Source organism: Xenopus tropicalis, chromosome 3 (genome assembly GCF_000004195.4).
Source record: "Xenopus tropicalis strain Nigerian chromosome 3, UCB_Xtro_10.0, whole genome shotgun sequence".
Classification (NCBI taxonomy): domain Eukaryota; kingdom Metazoa; phylum Chordata; class Amphibia; order Anura; family Pipidae; genus Xenopus; species Xenopus tropicalis.
In genome coordinates, this window is record NC_030679.2 from 14,023,874 (window position 1) to 14,041,035 (window position 17,162).

At 43.5% G+C, this 17,162-nt stretch overlaps 1 protein-coding gene across 2 annotated transcripts in view; it reads right to left on the reverse strand.

The window, feature by feature from the left end:
* The window catches only part of adam19 (ADAM metallopeptidase domain 19), a 37,803-nt gene extending 20,641 nt beyond the window's left edge, over window positions 1-17,162 (reverse strand). The window contains exons 1-4 of one of the 2 annotated variants that reach the window (XM_031897992.1): window positions 16,999-17,162; window positions 15,012-15,118; window positions 13,283-13,353; window positions 7,321-7,399 (exon numbers count right to left, since the gene is read on the reverse strand). In XM_031897992.1, the coding sequence (XP_031753852.1) occupies window positions 7,321-7,399; window positions 13,283-13,353; window positions 15,012-15,118; window positions 16,999-17,077 (336 nt within the window). In that variant the 5' untranslated portion in view covers window positions 17,078-17,162. 2 annotated transcript variants of the gene reach the window in all.

The window sequence follows — 17,162 nt, forward strand, 5'->3', positions numbered from 1 at the left end:
ACTTTCATTGGGCCGGGTTGGAGCTGCAGGGTGCCATTGAGCCCTATGGGAGACTTTCCTTGGGCCGGGTTGGAGCTGCAGAGTGCCATTGAGCCCTATGGGAGACTTTCCTTGGGCCGGGTTGGAGCTGCAGAGTGCCATTGAGTCCTATGGGAGGCTTTCCTTGGGCCAGGTTGGAGCTGCAGAGTGCCATTGAGCCCTATGGGAGACTTTCCTTGGGCCGGGTTGGAGCTGCACAGTGCCATTTATTCCTATGGAAGTCTTCCAAAATCATGCAAAGTCGGAAAGGTTTTTCCGCCATTCACATGATCTTTCAATACAAAAAAGTCGCGACGGCGACGAAATAGTCGCGCAAAATACGAAAAAATTGCGACGGTGACGAAAAAGTCGCAAAATTTTCGCTTCCAATCCGATTTTTTCCCATTCGGGATTCGGATTTGTGGATTAGTAAATGTGCCCCTAAGACTGATAATAGATAGATAATATATAAATAGAAAGATAGATACTGTAGATAATAGGTTGATAGATATAGAAAGATAATAAAAGTAAAGATAGATAGACAGACATAGATAGATATCGATAGATAGATAAATATCTATGACAAATAGACATGAGTGCTAATGGCTAGAGTCAGTGTCCCTACAGACCCGATTCAAGGTTGTGAAAAGGGGGGCATGGGACCCAAACTGAAGACAAAGAACATTGATTTACTTCTCATTCACATTCCTACTGATATTCCATCATTTCCTTCTTAACCCTTACCAGTCCAGCTTTGTGGCTGACTGCTCTGTGCTATAAGAATAATTAGCTAGGATAAAGCCATAAATGTGGGGAGGAAATGCGGTAATGCCTGAGCCAAATAATCTGTGCTTGGGCAGTGGCACAGGGAGTAAGGTATAGTTGTGCTACATCTGATTGCCCAAGGCTTATCTTATCTCATAAAGTCTTTAAAAAAAACTGCAAATAATGAACCTCTCGGACCTTCATACTATAACAATTTCAATAGGCTTTTTTGGAATATAAGCGCAAATGAGCATAAGTAAAAGGTTTTATGTTGGGTGGTCTGCTTGTTCCATATGTTTCCAGCGAGGAAATCATCCTATAATTAATAATATAATTAATAATAATAGTATGTATGTATCTAGCACTAATCTGCACCTAAATAGGCACATGTTATATTTCCAATCAATACATTACAGACAGAATCGGGGTTACATTTCATTCCTGGAGCACGGATTACTTTACTAATTGATCCGGTATAAAGGATATCATTTACAACACTGCCGGATGTTGTGACATAATAATTCTATTGACAAATCTCCTGTAGTAGTGATAACAAAACCGAGTTTGCAGACACCATTTTAGCACATCCTATGGCTGCTATTTAACTACTACTCTGAGCAGCTGATGCCATTGCAGTCATGTGAGACCAAGGCCACTAAATAGCATAGCCTTATGCATCGATAAAACCGATTTGCTGGGCATCAGCACAGTTATCACTATGGGTTGAGTTGCTGCTAGGAACACTCAAGAAGGGGCTAAACAACAAAGTGTTTTGGCTTATTTTCAGATTATTAGAAAAACTGGGTTAAAAGTCACCCTGCTATAGTTCCAGGGATACCCTACCCAGGGCACAAATAAGCACTCACCCCAAATCCCCCCTAACTGGCCTTCAGGCTGGGCCCCCTTAGCTCATAACAAAGTTACAGATATATAGAAACATTGGGGTAACAGTCACCCTGCTATAGTTCCAGGGGTACCCAGGGCACAAATAAGCACTCACCCCAAATCTCCCCCTAACTGGCCTTCAGGCTGGGCCCCCTTAGCTCATAACAAAGTTACAGATATATAGAAACATCGGGGTAACAGTCACCCTGCTATAGTTCCAGGGGTACCCAGGGCACAAATAAGCACTCACCCCAAATCCCCCCCTAACTGGCCTTCAGGCTGGGCCCCCTTAGCTCATAACAAAGTTACAGATATATAGAAACATTGGGGTAACAGTCACCCTGCTATAGTTCCAGGGGTACCCAGGGCACAAATAAGCACTCACCCCAAATCTCCCCCTAACTGGCCTTCAGGCTGGGCCCACTTAGCTCATAACAAAGTTACAGATATATAGAAACATTGGGGTAACAGTCACCCTGCTATAGTTCCAGGGGTATCCAGGGCACAAACAAGCACTCACCCCAAATCTCCCCCTAACTGGCCTTCAGGCTGGGCCCCCTTAGCTCATAACAAGGTTACAGATATATAGAAACATTGGGGTAACAGTCACCCTGCTATAGTTCCAGGGGTACCCAGGGCACAAATAAGCACTCACCCCAAATCCCCCCCTAACTGGCCTTCAGGCTGGGCCCCCTTAGCCCATAACAAGGTTACAGATATATAGAAACATTGGGGTAACAGTCACCCTGCTATAGTTCCAGGGGTACCCAGGGCACAAACAAGCACTCACCCCAAATCTCACCCTAACTGGCTGTTTTGAGACTGGCGCAACTCTAGGCATGCCGGTCCCTGGTCCCTGGTCACAAAATGTGTTGGAAGCACTCCTTAAGTGACTTGAGGTCCAGTAAGCTCAGAAAGCTCATTTATCCCAGACCCTTCAGCTTTTCTCTTCCCGGCTGGATGCACTCCAAGGCGCTCATGGAGGTGGACTGCCCTCACATCTGTTTCTAGCTCTTGTTGTTTCTCCTCCTGTAGCACAGTTTTCAGAGCTTAAGATTCCTGAACCAATCCATTATGCGAGTGATCCTGAGGTCTGTCGGGGTTTCCTAAATCAGTGTCTCTTTCACTTTGAGCTAACCCCTCAAAAATTTTCTACAGAGAAGTCCAAAGTGGCATATATCATAACCCTACTTTATGGCAAAGTTCTCGCCTGGGCATCACCACTTTGGGAACGAGACAATCCCCTTGTACATGATTCTTTGGCATTTATCTCTATATTCCGCTTGATTTTTGATGCTCTGTGTCGTAAGATCAATGCTTCTGTTTGTCTCATGGTTCCTTGTCTGCTGCAGAATATGACATAGATTTTCTTATTCTGGCTGCTGAGGTCACCTGGAACAATAATACCATGGTCGCGGAATTCTGGCTAGGTCTTAATGATGATATTAAGGACGAGTTACTTCGTCATTCGCATTGACACCAGATTAAAGGAAAGACAATCCCAAAAATCTGATACTCACTACATTGTAGTTCCTTCTGCTGCTGTGTCGGAGCCTTCCTCCATTCCAGGTACATTCCAGGTACTATTCCTCCAAGGTGTAGACATGATCCTTTGTTCATCCCAGAGACCCAAGCCATAAAAGACTACATTCAAGAGAATCTTTCCAGACGCTTCATTAGGAAATCCAAGTCACAGCGCGTGACGGTTTCTTCTTCATCCAAAAGAAGGATGGAGGACTTAGACTATCGAGGTATTGACTATTGACTATCGAGGGCTGAACAAGATTACAGTTAAGAATCATTACCCTCTTACCCAGATTCCAGAGCTGTTTGATAGATTAAAAAAAGCAAATATTTTTTCTAGGTAGATCTTTGGTGTGCATACAGTTTAATACGCATCCGTTGGGGCTACAAAAGACTACATTCAATACTCGTGAAGGACAATATGAGTACCTTGTTAATCCCTTCGGCCTGTGCAATGCTCCTGCAGTCTTCCAAGATTTTATAAAGGATATTTTCTGTGACATGTTACAGTCCTGTACCTTTTACAGTGTCTTAGAGAGTATAATCTGTAGAGAAATGTGTACAAAAAGTCTAAGATTCCTTTTTTGGGGTATATCATCTCTTCTTCCGGATTTGAAATAGACCCATTAAAGGCTTCTGAAGATTGGCCTATACCTGTGGGACTGTAAGCCATTCAACGTTTCCTTGGTTTTGCCAATTTTTACCGAAGTTTCATCAAGGGATTTTCTCCCATTGTGGCTCCTATCACAGCTCTCACACGTAAAGATTCTAAATCTTCTTGGTTTCCAGAGGCCCAGAAGGCCCATTGCTTGTGCTCCACTTTCATCTGGATACTTCTCATCCATTCATCCTCAAAGTTGATGCTTTCAAGCTCCTCTTCATCCCAGTGCCTTTTTCTCCCATAAACTATTCCCTGCTGTAAGAAATCATGATGTGGGTAACCAGGAGCTACTGGCCATGAAGTTAGCCTTGGAAGAATGTCTTGAAATCTGTTAGATTGAATCCCTGGCAAGCTAGATGGCCATTATTCTACTCCAGGTTTAATTTAATTTTTTCCTATAGACCCGGGTCTAAGAATACCAAAGCAGATGCTCTATCCAGATCCTTGGCTACAGAAGAAAACTTCCATGGTACATCCCTGCCCTATTATTTCCCCCGAGTGATTGGGGCTCCAGTGTCCCTAGCCCAGTCTGCTTCTGAACTTCCATCAGAATGTCCTTCTGATAAGACTTTTGTACCTCAGTATTATGTGCCTCAAGTTCTTTCATGGGGTCATTCCTCTAGAATCTCTCAACCTCATTTCTAGATACGTTTGGTGGTCTTCTCTTGTTCAAGATGTTACTCAATGGACTTTATTGTAGACTCACCTAAATCCGCAGAGTTTACTACAATTCTGCTGGTCGTAGATCGCTTTCTAAGATGGCCCATTTCATTCCTTTGAAGAGCCTCCTGTCTGCTGCTCTCTTGGCAAGTATCTTTATTAAAGAGATTTTCTGGCTCCGTGGTTTTCCCTCCTCTATTGTCTCTCTCCAATTTGTCTCCCATTTCTGGCAGGCCTTCTGCAAGTTTTTGGGGATAGGTCTGAACCAATCCTGGAGCAGTTTCTTCACTGTTTTATTTCCAAAACCATGGCAACTGGTCAGAACTACTTCCCTGGCTAAACTTGCCCATAATAACCTCAGGCATGAAGCTTTCGGCTCTTTGACATTTTTCTGTGTCTACGGCTGGAACCCTCTTGCCCTACCTTCTTCTGTACTTAAAGCTGATTTTCCTGCTGCTGAAGTCGTTGTCCATGACCAAGTCTATTTGGTAAGTTCTTATGAAAGCTTTTGAAAATCAAAAGAGGGTGGCTGATAAACATTGCAGGCTCCTTCCTTTAAAGTTGAGGATTCAGTTTGGTTATCTACTAAGAACATAAGACTCCATCTTCCTTCCCCCAAGTTGGGTCCTCACTTCTTTGGGCTTTTCAAGATTAAAGAAATCATCAATTCTGTCTGTGTTAAACTTGAACTTCCTCCCAGTATGAATATTTCAAATTCTTTTCATGTCTCCCTCCTTAAATCTGTGGTCTTCAACACCTTCTCTTCTGATTCCCCTCCTCCTGTATCTATTGATACAGGCATCAAGAATTTGAGGTTCAGGAAATTGTCGATTTTTGCAAGTTCAGAGGTAACATTCAATACCTCATTCATTGGAAGGGGTTTGGTCCAGAGGAAAGGTGTTTGGTTCCAGCTAAAGATACCTGTGCACCTTGTTTAGTAATTGTTTCACAAAAAGTTTTACAGAAAACCTTGGAAGCCCCCAGTGGGAGCTCTTTAGAGGGGGGTGCTGTTACAAATGTCGGTACTGTTACAGGCCTGGAGACCGGCACATCTAAAGGTAAGAGTGTCCGCCGGTCCCCAGGCTTGTCCTCTTCTGCATGCCTCAGCGCATTTCTGGTGCGGTGCACGTCTACCCTGCTATAGTTCCAGGAGTACCCAGGGCACAAATAAGCACTCACCCCAAATCCCCCCCTAACTGGCCTTCAGGCTGGGCCCCCTTAGCCCATAATAAGGTAACAGATATATATAAAACATTGGGGTAACATTTACCCTGCTATAGTTCCAGGGGTACCCAGGGCACAAATAAGCACTCACCCCAAATCTCCCCCTAACTGGCATTCAGGCTGGGCCCCCTTAGCCCATAACAAGGTTACAGATATATAGAAACATTGGGGTAACAGTCACCCTGCTATTGTTCCAGGAGTACCCAGGGCACAAATAAGCACTCACCCCAAATCTCCCCCTAACTGGCCTTCAGGCTGGGCCCCCTTAGCCCATAATAAGGTAACAGATATATATAAAACATTGGGGTAACATTTACCCTGCTATAGTTCCAGGGGTACCCAGGGCACAAATAAGCACTCACCCCAAATCTCCCCCTAACTGGCATTCAGGCTGGGCCCCCTTAGCCCATAACAAGGTTACAGATATATAGAAACATTGGGGTAACAGTCACCCTGCTATAGTTCCAGGGGTACCCAGGGCACAAATAAGCACTCACCCCAAATCCCCCCTAACTGGCCTTCAGGCTGGGCCCCCTTAGCCCATAACAAGGTTACAGATATATAGAAACATTGGGGTAACAGTCACCCTGCTATAGTTCCAGGGGTACCCAGGGCACAAATAAGCACTCACCCCAAATCCCCCCTAACTGGCCTTCAGGCTGGGCCCCCTTAGCTCATAACAAGGTTACAGATATATAGAAACATTGGGGTAACAGTCACCCTGCTATAGTTCCAGGGGTACCCAGGGCACAAATAAGCACTCACCCCAAATCCACCCCTAACTGGCCTTCAGGCTGGGCCCCCTTAGCCCATAACAAGGTTACAGATATATAGAAACATTGGGGTAACAGTCACCCTGCTATAGTTCCAGGGGTACCCAGGGCACAAATAAGCACTTACCCCAAATCCCCCCTAACTGGCCTTCAGGCTGGGCCCCCTTAGCCCATAACAAGGTTACAGATATATAGAAACATTGGGGTAACAGTCACCCTGCTATAGTTCCAGGGGTACCCAGGGCACAAATAAGCACTCACCCCAAATCCCCCCCTAACTGGCCTTCAGGCTGGGCCCCCTTAGCCCATAACAAGGTTACAGATATATAGAAACATTGGGGTAACAGTCACCCTGCTATAGTTCCAGGGGTACCCAGGGCACAAATAAGCACTTACCCCAAATCCCCCCTAACTGGCCTTCAGGCTGGGCCCCCTTAGCCCATAACAAGGTTACAGATATATAGAAACATTGGAGTAACAGTCACCCTGCTATAGTTCAATTGGTACCAGGGCACAAATATGCATTTAAGCCTAAATCTCCATCTAACTGGCTTTCAAGTTGGACCATCCACTGTCCACAGTTTGGGAATCATAGCTATATACTGAGGCAAAATTTTTCAGCACCTGTGAGGAATTAGCCAACAGCAGTAATCAATAGCCACTCAATTTCATACAGTCCATTCAGAAAGCCAAGTTATTTGTAAAAATACACAATTAACCTTTTATGAAATATTGACATGATAAAAACATACCAGAAAGCACCCTAAAGAACTCTTATTTTAGTACCCATATAACAAGATTATTTCCTACCGTCATGTTGGGGGTCCGGACAACACGGGTATAATTAAGGCTGTAATGAGTCTCTCTGTAGTTTGGATGGATGAATTGTCTGTTTAAGAAAAAGGAAATAATATAAGTGAATCGTCCATTATGCGGTCTGTAAGGTTATCACTTGGGTTTACGAAACCCTAGAAAATCCCCTGCCATAGACAATACTGAGAATTGCCTCTGCTAAAACATATGTAGAGATGGTTATAAGTAAATGATCAGCATGGTCTATTTTAGTAGCTGTGACAAGTAGCTGCTACTAGTAGCACCGTGTGTTTTCACCCTTAAACTCTTTTAGAAAGAGGGGTGCGTACGGGTGGTTTTTATGCAGCTTTGAATGAGCTTTTTGTCAAGTGGCTGCCTTAATAGTCTATGGTGGGCTTCAAGTAGCCCAAAGATGTGGCACCTAGAGTGCATTAAACTGCCCTGTGTGCCCTTACCCTTAATGTTAATATGCCTACACCCAGAGGCAGCACAGCCTGCAACTGTCAGGGGGTCCCCAGAGTGTAGATCACCCAAAAGTGATAGGTAGTTTGCAAATAAGCTCTCTTTCTAAAGCCTGCAAAGATTTTGGCTTGGGGCAAAAAAAAAAAAAAAACATTTAAAAATGCCAGTGCCCTAAGGTATTTTCAGTTTTAAGGTGCAAGGGGTCATCTTTACTAAATATACAGAATTCTAGATTAATGTGCTTTGAATTCAGAAAAGCAAGAGATAAGATAGAATGAACAGATGATAATGCAAGGGCAAGAGGAAGAGATAGATAGATAGATAGATAGATAGATAGATAGATAGATAGATAGATAGATGGATAGATAGATGATAGGTAGATAGATAGATAGATAGATAGATTATAGGTAGATCGATGGATAGATAGATGATAGGTAGATCGATAGATGATATAGATAGATAGATAGAGGATAGATAGATAGATAGATAGATAGATAGATAGATAGAGGGAGAGAGAGATAGATGTATAGATAGATAGATAACAGATAGATAGATAGATAGATAGATAGATGGAGAGAGAAAGATGTATAGATAGATAGATAGATAGATAGATAGATAGATAGATAGATAGATAGATAGATAGATAGATAGATAGAGAGAGATAGATAGATAGATAGATGTATAGATAGATAGATAACAGATAGATAGATATAGATGATAGATGATAGATAGATAGATAGATAGATAGTTACATAGTTACATAGGGTTGAAAAAAGACCAGTGTCCATCAAGTTCAACCCATCCGAGTAAACCCAGCACACCCAACCCACACCTACCAATCTATACACTCACATACATAAACTATAAATACAACCACTAGTACTAACTGTAGGTATTAGTATCACAATAGCCTTGGATATTCTGATTGATCAAGAACTCATCCAGGCCCCTCTTAAAGGCATTAACAGAATCTGCCATTACCACATCACTAGGAAGGGCATTCCCCAACCTCACTGCCCTCACTGTGAGGAACCCCCTACGCTGCTTCAAATGGAAGCTCCGTTCCTCTAATCTAAAGGGGGGGCCTCTGGTGCGTTGATTGTTTTTATGGGAAAAAAGAACATCTGCCTATAATCCCCTCTAATGTACTTGTACAGAGTAATCATGTCCCCTCGCAAGCGCCTCTTTTCCAGAGAAAACAACCCCAACCTCGACAGTCTTACCTCATAGCTTAAATCTTCCATCCCCTTAACCAGTTTAGTTGCAGTCTCTGCACTCTCTCCAGCTCATTAATATCCTTCTTAAGGACTGGAGCCCAAAACTGCCCCCCATACTCAAGGTGAGGCCTTACCAGGGACCTATAAAGGGGCAAAATTATGTTCTCATCCCTTGAGTCAATGCCCTTTTTTATACAAGACAGCACTTTATTTGCTTTAGTAGCCACAGAATGACACTGCCTGGCATTAGACAACTTGTTATCAACAAAAAACCCTAGATCCTTCTCCATTAAGGATACCCCCAACACACTACCATTCAGTAGATAGTTTGCGTTTATATTATTTCTACCAAAATGCATAACTTTGCACTTATCAACATTGAACCTCATTTTCCAGTTTGCTGCCCAGTTTTCCAATTTTGTCAAATCGCTCTGCAAAGCGGCAGCATCCTGCATGGAACTTATAGTTTTGCACAATTTAGTGTCATCAGCAAAAATAGAAACAGTACTGTCTATGCCCCCCTCCAGGTCATTAATAAACAAGTTAAAAAGCAAAGGCCCAAGGACTGACCCCTGCGGTACCCACTAACCACACTGGCCCAATTAGAAAATGTTCCATTTACAACCACTCTTTGTACTCTATCCTTCAGCCAGTTCTCAATCCAATTACAAATATTATGTTCTAGGCCAATATTCCTCAATTTGATCATTAACCTTCTGTGAGGTACTGTATCAAACGCTTTAGCAAAGTCCAAGTAGATGACATCAACTGCCATTCCAGCATCAAGGTTCCTGCACCTCCTCATAAAAGGCGACTAAATTAGTCTGGCAAGATCTGTTACGCATAAAACCATGCTGGCACAAACTAATAGTATTGTGAACTGCAATGTATTCAAGTACCCTATCCCTTATTACCCCTTCCAAAAGTTTTCCTACTACTGATGTCAGACTAACAGGCCTATAGTTTTCAGGCTGAGAACGGGATCCCTTTTTAAATAACGGCACCACATTAGCAATCCGCCAGTCTCTCGGCACCATGCCAGACCTCAATGAATCCTGAAAAATTAAGTGAAGAGGTTTGGCAATCACAGCGCTCAGCTCATTTAATACCCTGGGATGAATCCCATCCGGCCCTGGACCTTTGTTTACCTTTACATGTTCAAGTCTCTTTTGAATTCCCTCCCGAGTGACCCATGCGCCAGTGGCTAAATTACTAGAACTGGGCATATTACAAGGGAAGCCTTCATTATCTGGCTCCTCAGATGTATAGACAGATGAAAAATAAGAGTTCAAAATTTCAGCTTTTTCCCCCTTCTCATCAACCAACTTACCCCCCCGTGATAATAAAGTTCCCACCCCTTCTTGCTTCATTTTTTTACTATTCACATAATTAAAAAATAATTTTGGATTCTTTTTACTCCTAGCTGCAATATCCCTTTCCATTTCTATTTTAGCTTGCTTGATAGCTTTTTTGCTGCTTTATTTGCTTCCTTGTACCTGATGAAAGTTTCTGCTGTCCCAGCTAACTTGAATGCCCTAAATAGATAGATAGATGTATAGATAGATTGATAGATAGATGTATAGATAGATAGATAGATAGATAGATAGATTGATAGATAGATAGATAGATAGATAGATAGATAGATAGATAGATAGATAGATAGATAGATAGATGTATAGATAGATAGATAGATAGATAGATAGATTGATTGATTGATAGATAGATGTATAGATAGATAGATAGATAGATGATAGATAGATAGATAGATAGATAGATTGATAGATAGATAGATAGATAGATAGATAGATGATAGATAGATAGATAGATAGATAGATTGATAGATAGATAGATGATAGATAGATAGATAGATAGATAGATTGATAGATAGATAGATAGATAGATAGATAGATAGATGATAGATAGATAGATAGATAGATAGATAGATAGATAGATAGATAGATAGATAGATACTACATATAAATATACTACATTTAAAGGAACAACATGCAAAACCCAGTGAATACAATGATGTGAATTATTCTTAAATTGCTTCTGTCTGTTTAATGTGCATCTCTCTTTCTTCTGGGAGCAAAGGAGGAGAAGGAGGAGGAGGAGGAGGAGGAGGAGGAGGAGGAAGCATCTGATTAGCTAAGTCATTAGGAAGCTTGTCAGAGGAGCTTCATGTTCTCCATGAATGGGATACACAACAGGATAGGGGGTTAGGTTGGTCTCCCTGCACAGGTTTCATTAAGCTAAAAGCATTAGATTGCTAGGGGTGGGGGAATATTCTGGCTGGGAGCCATTACTGTATAGACCATAAGATTTCACACAAAGAGATGACTGTGCAAAGGGCTCTGAGCAGACAGGCCTTGTGATGTCATCCTGATGATCTCATCACTCACCCCAGACATGGGCATCAGCAAGTCACATCAGGTCACGCTTAGAATAACAATGGCTGGCTATCATTTAATAAAAGGGGAGCGTATGGAGCTGTCCCCAGACACTGGCTCTCATTATCTAATGGTTCTATAGATCTATCATTCAATCCCAGTGCCCATCTTTGCCTCATTGGCAAATATCTCCCTGGAACTCTCATCGTACATAAGTGATTCTGCAGTCACGATTCCACTGACTGGTCCCTTACTAGCAACTGTCAGGGTTAATGTATTAAAGGGGAAGTTCACCTTATAATGACATTATAGTACAAGATTGAGAATAATAGACAATATGCAATCAAATTGCAAAGACCAATTTCAAACTATAGCATTGCCTATATAATGTTAAATGTTACTTTCAAGGGAAACAGCTTTGCTTTAAAACAGTTTAAGAGGGCAGTCTATCTTTTAAGTATACATTGAATATGCCTGGAGGCTGTCCTATTTCTCACCAGAACAGAACAGCAACCTGTTGGTAACAAATAAATGTAATTGTTGCTATAGCTACATTTACTGGTGCAGTCAGGCCTATTTAATGGTCCCAGGCCCAGATTTGTGGGAAGGTCACAATGGCCCAGACCTATGGCAAATACATAGGGACAGTGTGCAGCCTGCTAACCAAATCTGCACTGAGGACTCAGTAATGGAGCCATCTGATGACATACTGATGATGTTCCCCCTACATTAAATGATAAGGATGTTAGCAGTCACTGAGGGGTTCTGTGCCCATATAAAGGCACAAGGCTGCAGGCTGAGTTATACAGGGAACGCTGAGTATCACTCATGTATTATAAGGGATAATGTACCCCCTACTGTAAATGATAAGGATATTAGAAGTAACCGAGGGGTTCTGTGACCCCTCATAGGGTAGCATAGGGCAGGCAGAGTATGGCACACACAGGCAGCATAGGGCAGGCAGAGTATGGCACACACAGGCAGTGTAGGGCAGGCAGAGTATGGCACACACAGGCAGTGTAGGGCAGGCAGAGTATGGCACACACAGGCAGGGTAGGGCAGGGATAGTATGGCACACACAGGCAGGGTAGGGCAGGCAGAGTGCTGCCTGTGTGTGCCACACTCTGCCTGCCCTACCCTGCCTGTGTGTGCCATACTCTGCCTGCCCTACCCTGCCTGTGTGTGCCATACTCTGCCTGCCCTACCCTGCCTGTGTGTGCCATACTCTGCCTGCCCTGTGCTGCCTGTGTGTGCCATACTCTGCCTGTCTTATGCTGCTTGTGTGTGCCATACTCTGCCTGCCCTGTGCTGCCTGTGTGTGCCATACTCTGCCTGTCTTATGCTGCCTGTGTGTGCCATACTCTGGAGGGTTGACCGGTATAGTAGGGCAAAGATCAGAACCGAGCAGCCTTAAGGATGCAGCAGTGTAATCATAAGGATGCTACTGAGTGACCCTAAGATGCAAGTGAGTAATATGACAATACTAATGAATGGCCCTAAAGTAGCCACTTAAGGTCCCCATACACCTTAAGATCCGCTCGCTGCGCGGTGTCACCTAAGGGTGGGCGATATCGGGAGAATCCAGGCTAATTGCATCATAATGACGGGCATAGGCAAAGTCAGTCCAGGGACCGCATCAACGAGCCGATGCAGTCCCCTATCCGACTAGATTTTTAAACCTCATTTGAGATCTGGCCGATTTCATACACGGGCCAATTAGAATTGGCCCGTGTATGGGGACCTTTAGTGACCCTAAGTATTCTACTGAGGAGCCAAAAGCATGCAACAGAGTAATAGTAAGGATGCAATGGTCTCATCCTAAGTATTCAACTGAGTGACCCCAAGGATACCAACTATTTGGCTCTTTCCATTCATCCGGCCCATACTTACTCATTTCTGTGCAAGGAAAGGATGAGATCCTGACCTTCTGCCTTGACAAGCAGCTCTGCATGTTCCGGGTACTAAATAACAAAAAGATACGGATAATGACTGAGTTATAAGCAACAGAACAGTATCTGCAGAGCAACGGAGGCAAGGTAAATGGCTAGTGGCCCCACTGGATCCCAAGGATGTAATGAAATTATAATTTTTTTGTTTTGTTTTATTTTTAGAATGTAAAAGGAAAAGTAAAAAAAAAATCCAGCCAGAAGTGCTAAACTGGTAGGAATTTCATTGAAATTGATTAATTAGAGAAGCCGGCCCCTACACAGGCCCCTCTCCCCAAACATATCACACAAACTCCCAAAGGTGCCCCCATATTGGAGAGCCCAATGCAGAGCTACACAGCCTTCTTGTTAGGGCGCCATCATTTCCTTTCAGAGCCTCCTTTGCTGTGATCACTAACCATAAGTATACTCTAGCTTAGCAGTAGATTATTTTAGGTTAAAGGAGGGATGGGGGGGTGGAGGGCAGTTAAGGGGGGTTGTTGTATACAGGGGCCTCAGTGTGTTTAAAATGGCTTACTTCTACTAAAAAGGATGGTTCAACTTAAAGTAAACTTTTAGTATGTTATAGAATTGCCCATTCTAAGCAACTTTTCAATTGGTCTTCATTATTTATTTCTATCGTTTTTGCACTATTTGCCATTTTTTTCTCTTTGCAGCTTTCAAATGGGCATCACTGACCCCGGCAGACAAAAAACTATTGCTTTGTGAGGCTACAGTTTTATTGTTATTGTTATTTTTTATAACCTCTTTTTCTATTCAGGTCCTCTCCTATTAATATACCGGCTTTTCATTCAAGGTAATTTGGACCCTAGCAACCAGATAGCTGCTGAAACTCAGGCCCGGATTTGTGGCGAGGCCTAGGGCGTCAGAAATTTAGGGGCGGCATGCCGCCCCGCCGCAACAAAATTGTGACATTTTGCTCCCATACGGAGCAATGGGGACTTCTCCCCACTGCTCCGTATGGGAGTTTAAATGCCCGCGCATGCACCATTGCATTGGCGCGGCACAGGGGAGGTGGGTTTGTTTGCGCATGCGCGTGGGGCGCGAATGGGGTGCGGCCTAGGGGCGCCCCAGTTTGAAATCCGGCGCTGCTGAAACTCCAAACCGAAAAATGCTTGCTGCATATACGCCCCTAGGCAATCCGGCCAGGTTGCCCCAGCGCTGCAGGGGGCTGGTGTACAAGTGGTTGCATACAAGCTGGTTAGTGACCCCAGGAACACGTCAAAAAGGGTGGGTTATTTTCACACTAGAATTAGATAAGGCAAGTTGCTTAGAAAAAGAGAGGACACATATTTCACATCAGGGAAATTTTTAAAGGGCAATAAACAAGTTCTTAATTGGTACAATTTTCCCTTTTAAAGAAGGACAACGTTGTATCCATTATTAATACAAAGCTGTCTATACATCCCCTGTTTAGTGCATTTATTTATACTAAATGGGCAGCAATCAAGGACGCTTTCCAGAATATTCTGCCGATGTGCATAACTAAGATGGAGCCTGCAAGCTTTTCATAGGTATAAATGGAATAAAGAAATCTATAGCAAGCCTGCTGATTGTGCTGAACCTCAAGTCCCAGCTTGAAGCTTCCCAGTCTCACAAGGAGAAATCAAGTGGAATTAGGGTGATGGGGGTTCAGTAAAAGCAGAAGGTTTTGATGTAGACATAGCGCTCACCTTGCCTCCAGCTTCCATTCCTATAAAGAAGTCCCCAAGCCAGTGGGGTTCTATAATCTCTGAATGTTCCACAATGTCTTTGAGATGCTCTGACTGATTTCTGTTCCCTTTAACCGAAAAAATGGAAAGAAAGATTAATGGAGGACAGCTGGTAGAAAATGATATCATATCTCTGTATATAGAGCGTGCCACAAGGTCAGTGATGTTAATTATATGCCACAGGGATGTATCGCCTGTACCCCTCCATATTTTGATGAACTACAACTCCCAGAATCCCCTAGGGTCATATTCCAACAGCTTGGGACTGCAGAATCAACATTCCTGAAACATGTACATTTTATCCTAGTAGTCCATCTATCTCCAATCTGATGTTAGCAGTGCCTTGTGATTGGCTGCAGAGCTAACAGTTAATGTTACACTAGAAACATTTAGGAAATGAGCTACAAACAGGACACAACTTCTGATACTCAACTGACAAATGGAATCCTAGTATGTGCCAACACTTCAATTATAACTTGTTACTATAAATGCTCCCTTCCCTGGGCTATATATATCCTGTGCTGCACTCTGTACATTGCACAGAGGAGAGTCAACACATTGTTAAACCTGCAGGAAATGTGCATTAGCCTAACAGGCCAATAAATGTGCCTAAATGTACAAGGGCTGGCAAATCTTTCCCCTTATACATTCATACACTATGTACTTATATACAGGAGAACACAATGTTTGCACTCTGTATGCATATCTTGACCTTATATATATAATAATATTAATATAATTAGACTGTTATCCCCACTGCTACTATAGGCACCATCTCTCCCTACTATACCTGCTATCCCACAGCCCCAGTCCCTTCCCAGAGGCTATTATCCCCCCACTGCTACTATAGGCACCATCTCTCCCTACTATACCTGCTATCCCACAGCCCCAGTCCCTTCCCAGAGGCTATTATCTCCCCACTGCTACTATAGGCACCATCTCTCCCTACTATACCTGCTATCCCACAGCCACAGTCCCTTCCCAGAGGCTATTATCCCCCCACTGCTACTATAGGCACCATCTCTCCCTACTATACCTGCTATCCCACAGCCCCAGTCCCTTCCCAGAGGCTATTATCCCCCCACTGCTACTATAGGCACCATCTCTCCCTACTATACCTGCTATCCCACAGCCCCAGTCCCTTCCCAGAGGCTATTATCCCCCCACTGCTACTATAGGCACCATCACTCCCTACTATACCTGCTATCCCACAGCCATGGTCTCTTGCCATAGGCTATTATACCCACTGCTACTACTGGTTCTCCTCTGGCTATTACTATTGGCACTGACTACACTGCCAGCACAGACAAAAAATACATCTGTGGGTAACTATATAAATTCATATAAACAGGCCCATGTTTGTGGCGAGGCCGCAACAGCCCAGGCCTAGGGCGGCATAAATTTAGGGACGACATGCCACCCAGCCGCACGTAAAATTTGCTCACATACAGAGCAATGTGGACGGGAAATGAAAAAAACTTCAGCGCGTCCCGTCCCCAGTGCTCCGTTTGTGAGCGAAAAGGATGCGCATGCACGCAATTCTGGGGGGGGGGGGGGGGGGTAGCGGAGAATGGGGCAGCCTTCGGGCACCCCAAACAGAAATCTAGCGCTGTACCTCAATGCAAACATCGTAACACACATGGTAGTTGTATGCCTTTGATAAAGTCATTGGGATTTAGCAGCTTCATGTGTATATGGGAACACAAAAGCACTGTAGTTAATCGGGGTGGTTATATGTATTTGCTTTCCGGGTTATAAAAATGCAAATAAATTCAACTGAAGACACTATAAAACAGATGCTGGCAAGCAATAGTCCCCAAATCTATTCAAATATATAAAGAATAACAACAAATAAAACACACTGCCTTCTTTCATCCATCAAATATTCTGTGCATCCTCTATTCATTCTATCCCTCCTGCATTCACCTTCTATCCATCCATCACTCACCGCTGGAAGTGGGCACAGTAAGTGCCAGCAGCGTCATGCTGCCCACCCATATCCATACGAGTCCTGTAGCTCCTTCCATCCGAGGGCCCCCCTGCCCTCTCCCTGGCTTTTCTCTAAGCACATGCAGGAGGCAGCCTTCTTTTCATGGGCTCTCTGTACTGAGC